Source organism: Triticum urartu, chromosome 3A (assembly GCF_056163025.1).
Source record: "Triticum urartu cultivar PI428250 chromosome 3A, HENAU_Tu73, whole genome shotgun sequence".
Taxonomy (NCBI): Eukaryota; Viridiplantae; Streptophyta; class Magnoliopsida; order Poales; family Poaceae; genus Triticum; species Triticum urartu.
In genome coordinates, this window is record NC_141875.1 from 407,071,104 (window position 1) to 407,091,519 (window position 20,416).

Consider the following 20,416-nt stretch of genomic DNA (forward strand, 5'->3'; position numbering starts at 1 on the left):
TTTCACGTACGCACATAAACTATCTCTAGGTCCTCTAAAAATAAGCCCCCAGCACATTCACGCGTGTTTCATTTTTCTCTCACGATATATACAATGAAGATCATTGTATTTGAAGCGAAAGCACAATACGTACATTGGACTTCAGAATCCACTCAATATGGTCACCATTTACGTTTAGTGGTTATTATATAATCACGGGCTCACCGTACTACTCTGTATTTGCTCAAGACACGACTAGCTGACCAGTTAAACGCTCCACGTGGCACCTCTAGTGTTGCATCATATTATCTTACTACCATCGGGCCCACCTGTCGGCTTGTATCTACTCTACATCTACACTCTTATAAAATATAAAATACACTCTCATAAAAAATAGAGTTGGTGATGATGGTGTGCCTGCGATCCTGCAATATAGGCCGTCCGATTTATATTAGATGGATAGGAAAGAAACTATAACAATTTTGCAAAAAGGTACCCACACACCTCTCCACATTTGCAAATAAGGCCTTCCTCGTTCATCCTTTTCTCTCACAAGATAAACTAGTCATACAGATGCATCTTGATGTTACGTGCAACGCACGGGCATCTTGCTAGTAAGAATGAAAATAAATGACAAAAAAGTATTGGACGGTGGTTCGAAGTCATGACCGCGGGCACAGGGACAAGGTGGCCTTGTATTGGCATGCTGAGCCGTCTGTTTTAACACACAGGAGCTGGTGTGGTGATTATACACACACGCACGCATGCACACGAACTGCATGCACGCAACACTCACACGAACACATGCACCCACGCACGCACGCAACACTCACATGGACACACGCAGCCACGCAGGTACGCAACACTCACACGCACACACGCACGCATGCAAGCACACACCAGTACACCACACGACCAACACTCACACGCACACACGCACGCATGCAAGCACACACCAGTACACCACACGACCAACACTCACACGCACACACGCACGCATGCATGCACACACCAGTACAGCACACGACCAACACACACTCTCACGCTCAAGTGGTCAACCTACACGTGCATGCGCACACATCAGGCCCTAACAGACACATACACAACAGGTGATTCCCGCGCACGGGTTGGAGTCTTGTCGCGCCTGCGTAAATTTGTGTTTATCTGACCTTTTCCCTATGCGAACTGACAGGTGGGACCCACAAGGAACATGGTCAATTTAACTAGTCAACATGGTGCCACGCAGACTATTTGGCCGGTCAACAGAGTGCAATCCGATGCTGAACCGTGAGCAAGTGACCGTATAATCACCGCAAAACGTATATAGTGACCGTAATCAGCTTATTCTGAAGTTCGGTCAATGTATTACGCTTTCCTCTCTGTAGGCCCTCCAAAACTACAGCTCTACACGTTCTCGCATGTTACATATAAAAACTATGCAATACAACACTACTACTACACTCTAACACAATAAATCATGTGTTTTTAGTTTTACTAGATATCATATTGTTACTTAATTATTCAGTTTGCATATATTAAAATTGCCTTTGAAATGTATGGCCAGTATCATATACCGTGCGAGAAAAATCTCGCCCTTTCCTGTTTAATCGGGTTTGTATCGATGGATCGTGCGGAACAGCAAAACTATAGTACTATACAGTACAAGTGACAGTTCACTGGGTCATCATGTTGTGTACTCCTCCATCGTAAGAGTGGAGCGCTCGCTTTCATAAATCTTCTAGTCCCTTTCGCCGACATGTGGGACATCAAACTACCGGGCCCACATGCCATACCGGAATACAGTGCAGAGCAGCCAGGGTGAAGCACCCAGTCATGGCGCCGGCGTAGTAATGAGCAATGAGGCGTCAAATCACAAAGTTGCACCTTTTCCGCAGTTAAGTTGGAGGGACAAAGTAATAATGCTAAAAAAGAAGTTGGAGGGACGAAGCAACCATCATTTTCACTCGTTGCTGAATCCGCTTCTCCCTCATCTTCTTCAAGTTAACCACGTGTTACTTCTGTCGTTGTTCTGCCTCATGTGGGACATGGATCGACTTGGTAAAGCACTGACACGTGGGACCGCATGTTAGCAAACCACCAGGACAATGTCCTCTAAAAGTAAGAAACCTCCCCCGCCATCCGCGCAGCAAAATCACCTGTTTTTACTAATCTTGATTCTATAATTTTTTAGATCAATATAATTGAGATTTGTATAGATAGCACACAAGAGCAAAATCAAGTGGTACGGTTAAGGGCATCCACAATGTGTAGCCAAATGTGAAAATAGCTTTTGGCATCGTGGGAACCATTGTGGACGGTGTTGCCAAAGCTAAAAGAATGGAACCGAAGCTCCCTAATATTGAAGGAATAGAAAAATGCAACTTCTCTCCTCTTTCTCCCGTGCTTGGACACATGTACAGTATAGAGCACAGAGTATACTCCCCTATCCCTTCTATCACAAATCACAAAGCAGTGAGGCATCAAATCACAAAGCACGGACGAAGAAACCATCATTTCACTCTTCGCTGACTCCTCTTCTCCATCGTCTTCTTCAAGAAACCATCTCACCGCACTAAGCTGGACGGACGACGCTATTGTGTACGAGTAGTACTAGTACATTTACGCGTCCTTTGGTTCAACGGACTTCCTGGATGCAAATAAGGCGGTTGTCTCGGCTTGCAGGCGGCACTTGCGAACGACTTACCGTGGTCTCCCTCAATGGTGTTCTCCGTCGAACGCACTTCGCCAAACCACAACGTTCGAGATATCGTCGACATCACCGCAATGGGGAAGGAAGTCAAATATAGTTACTACGTCCATTTTTTGTACACAAGGCCAGTATATCAAAATTACAATTTGCAAAAGGCCACTAACACTAATCGAGGCAAAATTATTGGGGTTTGCCTCATACTAGCAACCAAGGACATTAATATCCCCTGCATGCATGCGCAAGTGAGAAGGTTGGTTTGCATGGCGCTGCATTAATCAAGCAATGAGGAGTGAGATGGTTAGCTCATTGGGCTTTGGAGAAAAAATACGCATTAATTGACACGTGAAACGAGGAGTTGTATCAATTAATCTCGCGCAGGACAACCCCGCCTTTCTTTTTTAACACTAGTACTCCTAGTACGTAGTACGTACTTATCCTGTTTGGGTCTAGGCCTTCCATTGCCATACTTCGCCACACATTTTTGCCAAGATTTGCCATACATACCACCGACCTGCTGGTTGCCTTCGTCGAGCGCCGAGTTCTTCCGCTCCAGAGCCGGCCACACTTGATCAGCCGGATGAGCGGGCACCGCGACCCGTGCCGGCTGAACGCCAAGGAGATGCCAGCTGCTGAAGTCGCAAACCTGGTGAACGAGATCTGCGGCCTCAAGCTGGAGGGGTCTTGGAGTTTTGGCCAGCGGTCGTATTCTCGCACTGATCCGCCGCCTGTGGTAAGTTTTCCGATTCTCTCTCTTCGATACTCGCCTTAGTCTTGATCTTAGTCTTGATCAGCCGGCCTCTCATCATCTGAAACAGATCTACATGTCAGACGCGACGGCCGCCGTCATAGGGGTGGGCGGCGACTACCAGCCGGACAGGGCGGTGAGCGACGTGGACGACCCTGACTTGGGGGAGGCCGCCTTGGAGGGCACCGCGACAGGCGGCGTCTACGAAGCAGGCGGATCTAAAGAAGCCGGCATCGAGACCTGGCCCGATGATGATGAGGACGAAGAAGAGCCACGCACCGCGCGGGGTGCTGGCAAGGCGGACGTGGGCCCCTCCGACGAGCCGGCAGCCTGAGGCGGCACGCGCAAGCGTAAGCAAGGAGCTGCCTTGTTCGGCAGCGCGCCGAAGAAACCCAAGAATCCCACCGCCGCGATCAGGCGGAAGGAGGCCGCGGCAAAGGCGGTCAAGTACCAAAAGCTCCCAAAGGCACCCCCTATGGTGTCGGCGTAAGTTTATTTCCCTTATGCTTTCTTTCTCGTTGGCTCTTTCTGAACTTCCTTTGTTTTATTTCCTTGATTCTAGGGCTTCCCTCTCCCTCTAGAAGTCGGCCGCCGCCTCCATCATGGGGTCGGTGGAGACCTCCACTACCACCGGGCGAATCGATCCGGCCGCCGACCTCCGGGAGGCGACGGAGCGAAACGCGCGGGAGGCGCGTGAGGAGCAGGAAGCCGCCCGCCTGGAGAAGGCGGAGGCAGACAAGGCGGAGGCCGCCGCTTTGAAGAAGCTGGCAGAGGCCGAGGCCGCTGCTGCGTTGACGAAGCAGGCTAAGGAAGCCGCGCGCCATGAGTCGGCGATATTCGTCACCCCCCTGAACTCCGCGCTGCCATCACCAGAGCTCGTGGTGCCGACTGAGGAAGCTGGCGACGAGCACCCGATCATGGAGAGGGACGGTGGCGACGTCGTCATGCCAGACATAAACATGCCTCCACCACCTCCTTCTGAGGAGGCGCGAGACAAACAGCCGGCCGACCCGCCGGCACCACCAGCCGGAGGTGGGCAGATGACAGGTCGAACTCCCGAGGTCCGCACACCCTCGTGCCACCGATTTGTGAAGGCGGTCTTGGCACCGTGGCCTCAGGAAGTCGGCACTGCGAGCTCGTCGATCCTGGATGCGGAGGCGACCAGCGCCGTGCCCGTTGACTAGGTGCGGGGAGGCGGGACAGGCCCCTTGAACAAGGCAATCCTGGATGTCCAAGCCAAGCTCCGTGCAGAAGCCGACGAACTCAAGCACTATTGGGTAACGTAGCAATAATTCAAAATTTTCTACGTATCACCAAGATCAATCTATGGATTCATCTAGCAACGAGGGAGGAGTGGATCTACATACCCTTGTAGATCGCGCGCGGAAGCGTTCAAGAGAACAGGGTTGATGGAGTCGTACTCGCCGTGATCCAAATCACCGATGATCCTAGCGCCGAACGGACGGCACCTCCGCGTTCAACACACGTACGGAGCAGCGACGTCTCCTCCTTCTTGATCCAGCAAGGGGGGAGGAGAGGTTGATGGAGATCCAACAGCACGACGGCGTGGTGGTGGAAGTAGCGGGATTCCAACAGGGCTTCGCTAAGCGCTGCGGGAGGAGGGAGATGTGTCACGGGAGGGAGAGGGAGGCGCCAGGCCTTAGGTTAGATTGCCCTCCCTTTCCCCCACTATATATAGGGCCAAGGGAGAGGGGGAGGGCGCAACCTTGCCCCTTCCTCAAAGGAAGGGTGCGGCCAAGGGGGGGGGAGTCCATCCTCCCCAAGGCACCTCGGAGGTGCCTTCCCCCTTTAGGACTCTTCCTTTCCCCTCTTCTCTTGGCGCATGGGCCTCTTGGGGCTGGTGCCCTTGGCCCATATGGGCCAAGGCGCACCCCCTACAGCCCATGTGGCCCCCCGGGGCAGGTGGCCCCACCCGGTGGACCCCCGGGACCCTTCCGGTGGTCCCGGTACAATACCGGTGACCCCGAAACTTGTCCCGATGGCCGAAATAGCACTTCCTATATATAATTCTTTACCTCCGGACCATTCCGGAACTCCTCGTGACGTCCGGGATCTCATCCGGGACTCCGAACAACTTTCGGGTTACCGCATACTAATATCTCTATAACCCTAGCGTCACCGAACCTTAAGTGTGTAGACCTTACGGGTTCGGGAGACATGCAGACATGACCGAGATGACTCTCCGGTCAATAACCAACAGCGGGATCTGGATACCCATGTTGGCTCCCACATGTTCCACGATGATCTCATCGGATGAACCACGATGTCAAGGACTTAATCAATCCCGTATACAATTCCCTTTGTCTAGCGGTACGATACTTGCCCGAGATTCGATCGTCGGTATCCCGATACCTTGTTCAACCTCGTTACCGGCAAGTCTCTTTACTCGTTCCGTAACACATCATCCCGTGATCAACTCCTTGATCACATTGTGCACATTAGGATGATGTCCTACCGAGTGGGCCCAGAGATACCTCTCCGTTTACACGGAGTGACAAATCCCAGTCTCGATTCGTGCCAACCCAACAGACACTTTCGGAGATACCTGTAGTGTACCTTTATAGCCACCCAGTTACGTTGTGACGTTTGGCACACCCAAAGCATTCCTACGGTATCCGGGAGTTTCACAATCTCATGGTCTAAGGAAATGATACTTGACATTAGAAAAGCTTTAGCATACGAACTACACGATCTAGTGCTATGCTTAGGATTGGGTCTTGTCCATCACATCATTCTCCTAATGATGTGATCCCGTTATCAACGACATCCAATGTCCATGGTCAGGAAACCGTAACCATCTATTGATCAACGAGCTAGTCAACTAGAGGCTTACTAGGGACATGGTGTTGTCTATGTATCCACACATGTATCTGAGTTTCCTATCAATACAATTATAGCATGGATAATAAACGATTATCATGAACAAGGAAATATAATAATAACTAATTTATTATTGCCTCTAGGGCATATTTCCAACAGTCTCCCACTTGCACTAGAGTCAATAATCTAGTTCACATCGCCATGTGATTAACACTCACAGGTCACATCGCCATGTAACCAACATCCAAAGAGTTTACTAGAGTCAATAATCTAGTTCACATCACTATGTGATTAACACTCAATGAGTTATGGGTTTGATCATGTTGCTTGTGAGAGAGGTTTTATTCAACGGGTCTGAACCTTTCAGATCCGTGTGTGCTTTACAAATCTTTATGTCATCTCCTAGATGCAGCTACCACGCTCTATTTGGAGCCATTTCAAATAACTGTTCTACTTGGAGTTATTCTAAATTGTTGCTCCATTATACGTATCCGGTATCTCTACTCAGAGCTATCCGGATAGGTGTTAAGCTTGCATCGTCGTAACTCTTTACGTCGAACTCTTCATCACCTCCATAACCGAGAAAATTCCTTAGTCCACTAGTTACTAAGGATAACTTTGACCGCTGTACTGTGATCCATTCTTGGATCACTCTTGTACCCCTTGACTGACTCATGGCAAGGCACACTTCAGGTGCGGTACACAACATAGCATACTGTAGAGCCTATGTCTTAAGCATAGGGGACGACCTTCGTCCTTTCTCTCTATTCTGCCGTGGTCGAGCTTTAAGTCTTAACTTCATACCTTACAACTCAGGCAAGAACTCCTTCTTTGATTGATCCATCTTGAACACCTTCAAGATCATGTCAAGGTATGTGCTCATTTGAAAGTACCATTAAGCGTTTTGATCTATCCTTATAGATCTTGATGCTCAATGTTCAAGTAGCTTAATCCAGGCTTTCCATTGAAAAACACTTTCCAAATAACCCTATATGCTTTCCAGAAATTCTACGTCATTTCTGATCCATAATATGTCAACAACATATACTCATCAAAAATTCTATAGTGCTCCCACTCACTTCTTTGGAAATACAAGTTTCTCATAAACTTTGTATACACCCAAAATCTTTGATAATCTCATCAAAGCATACATTCCAAATCCGAGATGCCTACTCCAGTCCTTAGAAGGATTGCTGGAGCTTTGCATACTTATTAGCATCTCTCAGGATTGACAAAACCTTCCGGTTGTATCACATACAACCTTTCCTCAAGAAAATCGTCGAGGAAACAATGTTTTGACATCCTATCTGCAAGATTTCATAAATAATGCAGTAATCGCTAATATAATTCCAACAGACTCTTAGCATCGCTACGAGTGAGAAAGTCTCATCGTAGTCAACTCCTTGAACTTGTCGGAAAACATCTTAACGACAAGTCGAGCTTTCTTAATGGTAATACTTACCATCATTGTCCGTCTTCCTTTTAAAATCCATCTGCACTCAACAGCCTTACGACCATCGAGCTGTTCTGTCAAAGTCTACACTTTGTTTTCATATATGGATCCTCTCTCGGATTATATGGCCTCGAGCCATTTTGGAATCCAGGCCCACCATCGCTTCTCCATAGCTCGTAGGTTCATTGTTGTCTAGCAACATGACTTCCAAGACAAGATTACGTACCACTCTGAAGTAGTACGCATCCTTGTCATCCTACGAGGTTTGGTAGTGACTTGATATGAAGTTTCATGATCACTATCACAAGCTTCCACTTCAATTGGTGTAGGTGCCACAGGAACAACTTCCTGTGCCCTGCCACACACTAGTTGAAGAGACGCTTTAATAATCTCATCAAGTCTCCACCATCCTCCCACTCAATTCTTTCGAGAGAAACTTTTCCTCGAGAAAGGACCCGATTCTAGAAACAATCCCTTATTGCTTTCGGATCTGAGACAGGAGGTATACCCAACTGTTTTGGGTGTCCTATGAAGATGCATTTATTCGCTTTGGGTTCAAGCTTATCAGCCTGAAACTTTTTCACATAAGCGTCGCAGCCCCAAACTTCTAACAAATGACAGCTTAGGTTTCTCTAAACCACGGTGTCATCTCATCGGAATTATGTGGTGCCCCTTTTAAAGTGAATGTGGTTGTCTCTAATGCCTAACCCATAAACTATTGTGGTAATTCGATAAGAGACATCACGGTATGCATCATATCCAATAGGGTGCAGTTATGATGTTCGGACACACCATCACACTATGGTGTTCCAGGCTGTATTAGTTGTGAAACAATTTCCACAATGTCTTAATTCTAGGCCAATCTCGTAATTCAGATATTCACCTCTATGATCATATCATAGATTTTTTATCCTCTTGTTACGACGATCTTTCAACTTCACCCTGAAATTACTTGAACCTTTCAATAATTCAGACTCGTGATTCATCAAGTAAATATACTCAACATCTACTCAAATCATATGTGAAGTAAGAACATAACGATATCCACTACATGCCTCAGCACTCATTGGACTGCACACATCAAAATGTATTACTTCCAACAAGTTGCTTTCTAGTTCCATTTTACTGAAAACGAGGCTTTCAGTCATCTTGCCCATGTGGTATGATTTGCATGTCTCAAGTGATTCAAAATCTAGTGAGTCCAAACGGTCCATTTGCATGGAGTTTCTTCATGCATATACACCAATAGACATGGTTCGCATGCCTCAAACTTTTCAAAAACGAGTGAGTCCAAAGATCCATCAACATGGAGCCTCTTCATGCGTTTAATACCGATATGACTTAAGTGGCAGTGCCACAAGTAGGTGGTACTATCATTACTATCTTATATCTTTTGGCATGAACATGTGTATCACTATAATCGAGATTCAATGAACCATTCATTTTAGGTGCAAGACCATTGAAGGTATTATTCAAATAAACAGAGTAACCGTTATTCTCCTTAAATGAATAACCGTATTGCGATAGACATAATCCAATCATGTCTATGCTCAACGCAAACACCAATCTCGATGGTAGAGGGAGCGTGCGATGCTTGATCATATCAACATTGGAAACACTTCCAACACATATCGTCAGCTCACCTTTAGCTAGTCTCCGTTTATTCCGTAGCTTTTATTTCGAGTTACTAACACTTAGCAACCGAACCTGTATCTAATACCCTGGTGCTACTAGGAGTACTAGTAAAGTACACATCAACACAATGTATATCCAATATACTTCTATCGACCTTGCCAGCCTTCTTATCTACCAAGTATCTAGGGTAATTCTGCTCCAGTGGCTGTTCCCTTTATTACAGAAGCACTTAGTCTCGGGTTTGGGTTCAACCTTGGGTTTCTTCACTAGAGCAGCGGCTGATTTGCCGTTTCATGAAGCATCCCTTTTTGCCCTTGCCCTTCTTGAAACTAGTGGTTTCACCAACCATCAACAATTGATGCTCCTTCTTGATCTCTACTTTTGTGGTGTCAAACATCACGAATATCTCAAGGATCATCATATATGTCCCTGATATATTATAGTTCATCACGAAGCTCAAGCAGCTTGGTGGTAATGACTTCGGAGAACCATCACTATTTCATCTGGAAGATCAACTCCCACTCGATTCAAGCGATTGTTGTACTCAGACAATCTGAGCACAAGTTCAATAATTGAGCTTTTCTCCCTTAGTTTGCAGGCTAAGAAAATCGTCGGAGGTCTTATACCTCTTGACGTGGGCACGAGCCTGAAATCCCAATTTCTGCCCTCGAAACATCTCATATGTTTCGCGACGTTTCAAAATGTCTTCGGTGCCTCAACTCTAAGCCGTTTAACTGAACTATCACGTAGTTATCAAAATGTGTATGTCAGATGTTCGCAACATCCACAGACAACGTTCGAGGTTCAGCACACTGAGCAGTGCATTAAGGACATAAGCCTTCTATGAAGCAATGAGGACAATCCTCAGTTTACGGACCTAGTCCGCATAATTGCTACTATCAACTTTCAACTAAATTTTCTCTAGGAACATATCTAAACAGTAGAACTGAAGCGCGAGCTACGGCATAATTTGCGAAGACCTTTTGACTATGTTCAGGATAATTAAGTTCATCTTATGAACTCCCACTCAGATAGACATCCCTCTAGTCATCTAAGTGATTACATGATCCGAGTCAACTAGGCCGTGTCCGATCATCACGTGAGACGGACTAGTCATCATCGGTGAACATCTTCATGTTGATCGTATCTACCATACGACTCATGCTCGACCTTTTGGTCTCTTGTGTTCCGAGGCCATGTCTGTACATGCTAGGCTCGTCAAGTTAACCCTAAGTGTTTTGCATGTGTAAAACTGTCTTACACCCGTTGTATGTGAACGTAAGGATCTATCACACCCGATCATCACGTGGTGCTTCGAAACGATGAACTTTAGCAACGGTGCACAGTTAGGGGAGAACACATTCTTGAAATTGTAATGAGGGATCATCTTATTTACTACCGTCGTTCTAAGTAAACAAGATGCAAAAACATGATAAACATCACATGCAATCAAATAGTAGTGACATGATATGGCCAATATCATATAGCTCTTTTGATCTCCATCTTGGGGCTCCATGATCATCTTGTCACCGGCATGACACCATGATCTCCATCATCACGATCTCCATCATCGTGTCTTCTTGAAGTTGTCTCGTCATCTATTACTTCTACTACTATGGCTAACGCTTTAGCAATAAAGTAAAGTAATTACATGACGTTTAAGTTGACACGCAAGTCATAAATAAATTAAGACAACTCCTATGGCTCCTGCCGGTTGTCATACTCATCGACATGCAAGTCGTGATTCCTATTACAAGAACATGATCATCTCATACATCACATATATCATTCATCACATCCTTTGGCCATATCACATCACATAGCATACCCTGCAAAAACAAGTTAGACGTCCTCTAATTGTTGTTTGCATGTTTTACGTGGCTGCTAAGGGTTTCTAGCAAGAACGTTTCTTACCTACGCAAAAACCACAACGTGATATGCCAATTGCTATTTACCCTTCATAAGGACCCTTTTCATCGAATCCGATCCGACTAAAGTAGGAGAGACAGACACCCGCTAGCCACCTTATGCATCTAGTGCATGTCAGTCGGTGGAACCAGTCTCACGTAAGAGTACGTGTAAGGTCGGTCCGGGCCGCTTCATCCCACGATGCCACCGAATCAATATAAGACTAGTAACGGCAAGCATATTGAACAAAATCAATGCCCACAACTACTTTGTGTTCTACTCGTGCATAGAAACTACGCATAGACCTAGCTCATGATGCCACTGTTGGGTAACGTAGCAATAATTCAAAATTTTCTACGTATCACCAAGATCAATCTATGGAGTCATCTAGCAATGAGGGAGGAGTGGATCTACATACCCTTGTAGATCGCGCGCGGAAGCGTTCAAGAGAACGGGGTTGATGGAGTCGTACTCGTCGTGATCCAAATCACCGATGATCCTAGCGCCGAACGGACGGCACCTCCGCGTTCAACACACGTACGGAGCAGCGACGTCTCCTCCTTCTTGATCCAGCAAGGGGGGAGGAGAGGTTGATGGAGATCCAACAGCACGACGGCGTGGTGGTGGAAGTAGCGGGATTCCAACAGGGCTTCGCTAAGCGCTGCGGGAGGAGGGAGATGTGTCACGGGAGGGAGAGGGAGGCGCCAGGCCTTAGGTTAGATTGCCCTCCCTTTCCCCCACTATATATAGGGCCAAGGGAGAGGGGGAGGGCGCAGCCTTGCCCCTTCCTCCAAGGAAGGGTGAGGCCAAGGGGGGGAGGAGTCCATCCTCCCAAGGCACCTCGGAGGTGCCTTCCCCCTTTAGGACTCTTCCTTTCCCCTCTTCTCTTGGCGCATGGGCCTCTTGGGGCTGGTGCCCTTGGCCCATATGGGCCAAGGCGCACCCCCTACAGCCCATGTGGCCCCCCGAGGCAGGTGGCCCCACCCGGTGGACCCCCGGGACCCTTCCGGTGGTCCCGGTACAATACCGGTGACCCCGAAACTTGTCCCGATGGCCGAAATAGCACTTCCTATATATAATTCTTTACCTCCGGACCATTCCGGAACTCCTCGTGACGTCCGGGATCTCATCCGGGACTCCGAATAACTTTCGGGTTACCGCATACTAATATCTCTATAACCCTAGCGTCACCGAACCTTAAGTGTGTAGACCCTACGGGTTCGGGAGACATGCAGACATGACCGAGATGACTCTCCGGTCAATAACCAACAGCGGGATCTGGATACCCATGTTGGCTCCCACATGTTCCACGATGATCTCATCGGATGAACCACGATGTCAAGGACTTAATCAATCCCGTATACAATTCCCTTTGTCTAGCGGTACGATACTTGCCCGAGATTCGATCGTCGGTATCCCGATACCTTGTTCAACCTCGTTACCGGCAAGTCTCTTTACTCGTTCCGTAACACATCATCCCGTGATCAACTCCTTGATCACATTGTGCACATTAGGATGATGTCCTACCGAGTGGGCCCAGAGATACCTCTCCGTTTACACGGAGTGACAAATCCCAGTCTCGATTCGTGCCAACCCAACAGACACTTTCGGAGATACCTGTAGTGTACCTTTATAGCCACCCAGTTACGTTGTGACGTTTGGCACACCCAAAGCATTCCTACGGTATCCAGGAGTTGCACAATCTCATGGTCTAAGGAAATGATACTTGACATTAGAAAAGCTTTAGCACACGAACTACACGATCTAGTGCTATGCTTAGGATTGGGTCTTGTCCATCACATCATTCTCCTAATGATGTGATCCCGTTATCAACGACACCCAATGTCCATGGTCAGGAAACCGTAACCATCTATTGATCAACGAGCTAGTCAACTAGAGGCTTACTAGGGACATGGTGTTGTCTATGTATCCACACATGTATCTGAGTTTCCTATCAATACAATTATAGCATGGATAATAAACGATTATCATGAACAAGGAAATATAATAATAACTAATTTATTATTGCCTCTAGGGCATATTTCCAACAAGCACTGCAACAACGCGTTCCTAGAGTCTCGAGAAGCCATACGGGTAAGCTTCTTGCTTCTTTTTATTTTTAATTTTTATACTGCTTCGTGGGGACGCGTTGGCGCACCCACTGGGTGTAGTCCCCAAGTTTCGGGCCGGCTGCTGAGCAGGCGGCCCGGAACTTTAATTGGCAAGCTCCGAGTACTGACGCTTGTCTGTTATCTTTGCTGTAGGATTATTATAACCTTCGTGTAGCCACCTTCAACTCCAAAGTCCAGGAGTTGGATCAACGGGCCGCCGACTTGTCGGAGAGCCGGAGTAAGTCTTTTTCTTTCTCTACGGGGGCGCGCTGGCGCACCCGCAGGCTGTAGTCCCCGAGATTCGGGCCGACTGCTGAGCAGTCAGGCCGGATCTTCCTGGCGACTGTTCTCTTTCTCTGTTGATTGCTGATATCTCTTTCTTTTTCTACTTTTGCAGAGGCCAACGCTACCCTTCAACGGCAGCTGGGCGAAGCCAACATCGCACTGCATGCCAAGGAGGTGGACTGCAGCAAGCTGGCCGAAGAGCGCGACCGAATGGCCGCGCAATTGGTGGAGCAGGCAGAGCTTCTCAAGAAGGCTCAGAAGAAGGCGGAGGACAAGGAAGCGGGTCTCCTTGCTGAGTTCGAGATCCAGCGCTCCGCCTAGACCGACAAGGAGGCGATGCTGACAGCCGGCTTTGGCGAGATCGAAGACATGGTCGACGGTAAGCTGCCTTCTTTATTCTTTCTTCAAATCGCCAGCTTCTGATCGAGTCGACTTCTTGTTTCTGATCTGACTCTTTGCTTTTTTGCCCGAGCAGACTTCTTCCCGGGTCACTCTGGTGCTGCCAGCCAGGCTATTGAGGCCGACCGCGAGGAACGGAGGGCAGAAGGTGAGGAGATCACCGCCAATGCCCCTCGCACTCTCCGCGAGTAGCTTCTCAGCATCCAGGCTCGTCTTCGACCGACTCATCGGATGCTGCGCCGCCTTCAGCGTGTCGGCGCCCAGGCAATCGCCGCCCTATGGCCCGACATGCTGACTCCGCGCACCCCCAACTGGACTGCCGACTGGCTGGAGGTGGCGGCCGGCCGCCTTGAGGCGTGGAAGGGCTCATCGGCTCGGGCCGGAGCATGCCGGGCCCTGGAGTTCGTCAAGGCATGGTACTTTGGGCTAAATCTAGCCCAGTTGACCATGTTTCGCCAGGAAGCCCAGGAGGAGTTGGCGGTAGTGGAGGGTGAGCTTGTCAGGCAGGCGGCAGCAATCGCCGAGTACACCGACGCCCGCGTCTTCATCCCGGAGCTGGCCGAGAACGGTGCCGAGGCGCCACCAGAATGGTTCGGGCTGAACCTGGAGGACGGTGAAGACTCGGCCGAGGTGATCGACTCCAGCGACGAGGGAGAAGACGAGGAGGAAGAGGAAGGCGAAGAGGGGGCGCCAAAGGTCAGAGTGGACGGCCAGCCTCAACTCGACCGCGCCTCCAGCAACAAGCCACGCCCTAGCGAGCCGGCTGCAGCTGAAGGTGACCGAGCGGAGAGCGACCAGCCGGCCGCTCAACCAGACGGCGCCACCGACTCCACCATTCCGCCGAACCCGCCTGCTGCTTTCTAGGCTGCCTTTTTTCCTTTATTTCTTCCTGCTTATTAGTCTCAACAAACTTTGTTAACCTTGCACAGTTCCACCCGCGGGGTGTATTTCAAACTCATGTTCGATGTTGGCAAAGGGCCTTTTGGTGTGTAAATATTCTTACCAAGTTCTATCTTTCCTTGCTTGCTGCTCTTTGGCTTTTTCCTTTGCCGCATTCCCTCAGTTGTCGTATTGCCAGCCGAATAGCCGTTCCTCGGACTGTGGCTGGGTCAAGTACTTAGCCACTTTTGGGAAGGCAAGTACTTAGCCAACTAGAGTTTTCTAGCAAGTGAAGTAGAAACCGGGTGGCCGGCTGCTTATGAGCCGGTCGGTGAGGCAGGAAGCCGGCTTGGACTATGTTTATGTTTTGGATCCTTAGCCATTTTTCATGTAGTCACCCTTTCTGCCTTTACTCCTGTCGACCAAATAGTTGCTCTACGATTTGCGGCTTCTGGCAGGAGAAAGCTTAGGTGCCAACACATTACTTGTCCGGCTGCAGGAAGCATTTCATAGCACAAGGCGGCAAGTCCCCAGGTCGACTGGTCGAACCCGGTGCCAGACGGATTAATGGAATGACACAACTGATAGGCATAGTGCTTATCATATGGATAAAAGAGGGCAGTCCCCGAGCTCTCCTCGGGGGACCAGGAGTCTTCCTACTTAATACAAAAGTTGCCATGGTACATACTGTGTCAACTATAAAACCTTTCAAGGAGGTTTGCATTCCATGGTCGTTCCGTCTCCTTGCCAGAGTCGTCTCTTTTGCATGCATGATGTAGTAGGAGTCATTGCCCAACACCTTGTTGATGATGAAGGGGCCTTCCCAAGGTGCCGAGAGCTTGTGCTCGCTGGCAGTTCGCTGGATCAGCCGGAGCACAAGGTCTCCTTCTTGGAAGGATCTTGGCCTGACCTTTCGGTTGTAGTATCGGCGCAGCCTCTGCTCGTAGATGGTAAACCGGCTGAGTGCCAGCAGTCAGCCCTCTTCCAGTAAATCGACGCTGTCTTGTCGTGCTTCTTCTGCCTCCTCTTCAGTGTACATGGTGACTCGAGGAGAGTCGAATTCTATGTCCGTCAGGATGACGGCTTCGACATCATAGATGAGGAAGAAGGGCGTGAAGCTGGTTGACTTGTTTGAAGTTGTACGCAGGCTCCAAAGGACGGCCGGCAGCTCGTCGAGCCAACAGCCTGCCAACCGCTCCAGAGGTTCGACCAGTTGGGGCTTGATGCCGGATAAAATGAGGCCATTTGCTCACTCCACCTGGCCGTTTGACTGCGGGTGAGCAATGGACGCCAGGTCTAATCAGATGCCCTGTGTCGCGCAGAAATGGGCCAAGGCGCCTTTGGCAAAGTTTGTGCCATTGTAGGTGATGATGATGTGCGGTATGCCATACCGGATGGTGATGTCGGAGATGAAAGTCAAAGTAGTCGGACCATTCAACTTCTTAATTGGCTTTGCTTCTATCCACTTGGTGAACTTATCCATTGCGGCAAGCAGATGGGTCACGTCGCCGCGTGCCGTCTTGAATGGTCCAACCATGTCCAGGCCCCAAACGGCAAAGGGCCAAGCAGTGGGAATAGTCTTGAGTGCAAAAGCTGGCTGATGTGGCTTTGAACGAAACTTCTGGCACCCTTTGCATTTCTGGACAAAGTCCTTGGTGTCTTCTAGAGTAGTCGGCCAGAAAAAAACCGTGGCGGAAAGCTTTGGCCACGAGTGCTCTTGAAGATGCGTGGTGACCACACTCACCTTGATGGATATCTTTAAGGATTGCATGGCCTTGCTCTGGCTCCACGCAGCGCTGATGAACGCCAGTGACACTGTGCCTCACAAGCTCTCTGTTGACTATAGTGTATGCTGCCGCCCGGCGTTGCACTTGCCAGGCCGAGATCTCATCAGTCGGCAGCTCTTTGTTCACCAAAAAGTTGAGGATGGGTTGGGCCCATGAAGGTGTTGTTACTTCCTCGAGTGCTAGGATTGCTACTTGCACAAGGCCGGTTGGGTTGGGAGGCGGCGGGTTGGAGTCGGCTGCCACTTGCTGAGTTGATGAAGTCCCCGGGCCAACTGCAGCAGTACCTGGATTGGGCCATGAAGTCCCAGGGTCGGGTGCGGCTGCTGCAGTCCCCGGGTCGTCCGCCGAATTCCTCGTGCTGGCTGCTAGGGTCCTCAAGCCGGATCCGACTGCTTCGGGAGGAGCCGGCACAAAGATGGAATCTGACTCTAGCGATGGCTTGACAGATGGCTTGAGGAGGTGCTGCAGGGCGACGCCGGTTGGTATTGCTTGCCGGGTGGAGGCGATGCGCGCCAAGGTGTCAGCCTGCTCATTGTCATTTCTTGGTACATGGAGGAACTCACACCCCTTGAAGTATCCACTGAGCTGATGGACAAGGAAACGGTAGCTTTCCATGTTTGCATCCTTGGCGTCCCAATAGCCTGACGACTGCTGGACTACCAAGTCAGAATCACCATAACACAGGATCCGGTGAACGCCGAGTTCCTTGGCAAGCCAGAGCCCATGAATGAGTGCTTCGTATTCAGCAACGTTGTTGGAGGCGGCAAAGTGAATTTGCAGCACATATCTGAGCTTGTCGCCTTTGGGAGAGGTGAGGACGACGCCGGCTCCCAAACCAGTGCGCATCTTGGAACCATCAAAGTGCATTCGCCAATGAGTGGAGTACGGTGCTGGCGGCAGGTACTGGGTCTCGGCCCAGTCGACAAGGAAGTCGGCCAGCGCTTGTGACTTGATGGCAGTGCGAGGTTGGTAGTAGATGGTGTAGGGGCCCAACTCTATGGCCCATTTGGCCACTCAGCCTCAAGCATCTCGGCTTCCAATGATCTCGGCAAGTGGGGCTGTGTAGACCACAGTGATAGGGTGCTCTTGGAAGTATGGCTTTAGTTTTTTGGCGGCAAAGTGCACGCCATAGCACATCTTCCGGTAGTGGGGTAGTTCTGGTTGGAGGTGGATAGTACTTCACTCAGGTAATACACCGGCCTCTGGACTGGTAGAGCTCTGCCTTCCTCCTTGCATTCTACCACTATGACTGTGCTAACCACCCGGCTGGTAGTGGCGATGTAGAGGAGCATCGGCTCCTTGGGAGTCGGGGCCTCCAGGACAGGCAGAGTGGTCAACATCTTTTTGAGCTGAAGAAAAGTTTCATCTGCCTTGTCGTTCCACTCGAAAAAGGTGGACTTCTTCATGAGTTGGTACAGGGGAAGAGCCTTCTCGCCCAGCCGACTGATGAAACGGCTGATGGATGCCAAGCAGCCGGTAAATTTTTGCACGTCCAGTAGTCGGGTGGGCATTTCCATCCTCTTGATGGCCTTAATCTTCACAGGGTTACACTCTATGCCGCGTTCTGAGACCAGAAAATCAAGAAGCTGGCCGGCTGGTACTCCAAAGACGCATTTCTCTGGGTTGATCTTGATCTGAAATCGGTGCAAGTTCTCAAAGGTCTCCTTGAGGTCTTCTAGTAGCGTTCCCCATTTTTCCGTCTTCACCACCACATCATCCACATAGACGTGGGCGTTTCTGCCGAGTTGCTTGAGGAGACACTTCTGCATGCAATGCTGAAACATGGCGCCGACATTTCTCAATCCAAACGCCATGGTCAGGTAACAGAAGGCTCCGAATGGCGTGATGAAAGCGGTCTTCAGCCTGTCGGCCGGGTTCAGCTTGATCTGGTGATACCCTAGGTATGCATTCAAAAAGCTCAACAGCTCACATCCGGTTGTGGAGTCAATCACTTGGTTGATTCTTGGCAAAGAAAATGGATCTTTGAGGCATGCTTTGTTGAGTCAATCACATACACCACTGCTTGTTCTTCTTCAGCACTAGGACTGGGTTGGCTAGCCATTCTGGAAAGAATACTTCCATGATGAAGCCGGCTGCGAGAAGTCATGCTATCTCCTCTCCAAAAACTCTTCTCTTCTCCCCTGACAGGTGGCGCAAGGGATGCTTGACTGGTTTGACATCAGACTGGACGTGTAGCTTGTGCTCGGCGAATTCCGTCGGAGCACCCGGCATGTCCTTGGGAGACCATGCAAACATGTCCTGATTCTCATGGAGGAAATCGACGAGCTCGCCTTCCTATTTGCTGTCAAGGTTTGCACCTATGATAGCGTGCCTCTCCGGGTGCTCCGGTTCCAAGGGTATCTTCTTTGTTTCCTTTGCCAGTTTGAACGAGCCTTCAGCTTCCGACTCCTTGGGGTTGGGTGACATATCCGGCTGCTCGCTGGCCATTGCCACAACCCGGTCATGGAGCCGCTTCTCAGCCGCAATCACGAGGGACTCGGCCAACCGGCTGCTCTTTGCTGCGCAGGTGGACGAATTCTTGTAGTCCCCGGCTATGGTCAGGATTCCCTTGGAGCTCAACATCTTCATCTTCAGGTAAGCATAGTGGGGGACCGCCATGAACTTGTCCAGTGCAGGCCGTCCAAGCAATGCGTGATAAGGGCTCTCAAGGTCCACCACCTCAAACCAGACGGGCTCTTGGCAGAAATGATTTTCGTCTCCGGAGAGGACATCTATCTGAGTCTTGCCGATTGGTGAGCAGGAAAGGCCAGGAACTATGCCATGGAAAATAGTCCGGCTGGGCTGAAGGTGTCTTTGCTTGATTCCCAGCTTCTCCATGGTATCTTTATACAGAATGTTGATGCTGCTCCCACCATCTATCAGAACTCAAAAGAAACGAGCAGCTCGCCTCTCCGTGGAAAACGTGGCATCCAATACCAGAGCATAGGAGCCGAGACTGGGCATCACCTCTGAGTGGTCGGCTCTGCTCCAGTTGATGGGCTTCTCAGACCAATGCATGAATTCTAGGGTCTTGGATGCTACTGCGTTTACTTCTTGTTGCTGCTGCCGTCTGCTGTGCCTGTCATTGGCCACACTGGTGAACACGACATAAGCTCCATGTTCTTTAGGATAATTATCTTGTATGGCTCCAACTGGTCGAGTCGCCGGCTGCTGTGGAGGAGGGGGCGGCGGGCCGGCAGGCGGAGCGGGCTAGAGTCCGTCACCCTTGGCAATTCTGGTGAGCCAATGGCACTTCCGAGTGGTGTGATTGGACGGCTTCGCACCGCTGTGGAACTTGCAGGGCACATCGAGAGTCTGCTCGTATGAGAAGGCGGTTAGCCAGTTGGGTTTGCCGCCCTTCTGGCCTTTGGGAGGAGGCTGCCCTTCTAGCTACTGATCTTTGATTGCCGCCACCTGCCGGCTGGTAGGAGCCGGCTGCATGGCCTTGCGCTTGTTGTTGTTCGGCTGCTGTCGCCGGCTTGCCTCACCAGCCGGGGTCCGAGGGGCTTGGGGGGCCACTTTGCCCGACACATTAACTTGAATCTCCGCCTTCATAGAGGAGTCGGCCATGGCATACTTGTCTGCTATGATTAGCAGTTCGTCGAGGGTCGCCGGCTCATCATAGAGGAGCTTGTGCTTGAGGAGGGTGCCCTCTCGGCACCCTGCAGTGAAGTACTCAATGGC

At 49.8% G+C, this 20,416-nt stretch overlaps 2 protein-coding genes across 2 annotated transcripts; one reads left to right on the top strand and one right to left on the bottom strand.

Annotated features, from left to right (window-relative positions):
- Positions 1 to 14,297: 14,297 nt before the first annotated feature.
- LOC147979875 (uncharacterized) lies at positions 14,298 to 14,930 on the top strand. The gene has a single exon (XM_087515375.1). The coding sequence runs from the start codon at positions 14,298 to 14,300 to the stop codon at positions 14,928 to 14,930; it is 633 nt and encodes a 210-aa protein (XP_087371501.1).
- Positions 14,931 to 19,027: 4,097 nt separating this feature from the next.
- On the bottom strand, positions 19,028 to 19,351 carry LOC147979876 (uncharacterized). Its single transcript, XM_087515376.1, has one exon. It carries the CDS (start codon positions 19,349 to 19,351, stop codon positions 19,028 to 19,030), a length of 324 nt encoding a protein of 107 aa, XP_087371502.1.
- Positions 19,352 to 20,416: the final 1,065 nt, after the last annotated feature.

What these genes read in the sequence shown, in the direction of transcription:
- LOC147979875 (XM_087515375.1), top strand. Translation starts at nt 14,298, where the DNA reads ATGCTGCGCCGCCTTCAGCGTGTCGGCGCCCAGGCAATCGCCGCCCTA.
- LOC147979876 (XM_087515376.1), bottom strand. Translation starts at nt 19,351, where the DNA reads ATGGCGGTCCCCCACTATGCTTACCTGAAGATGAAGATGTTGAGCTCC.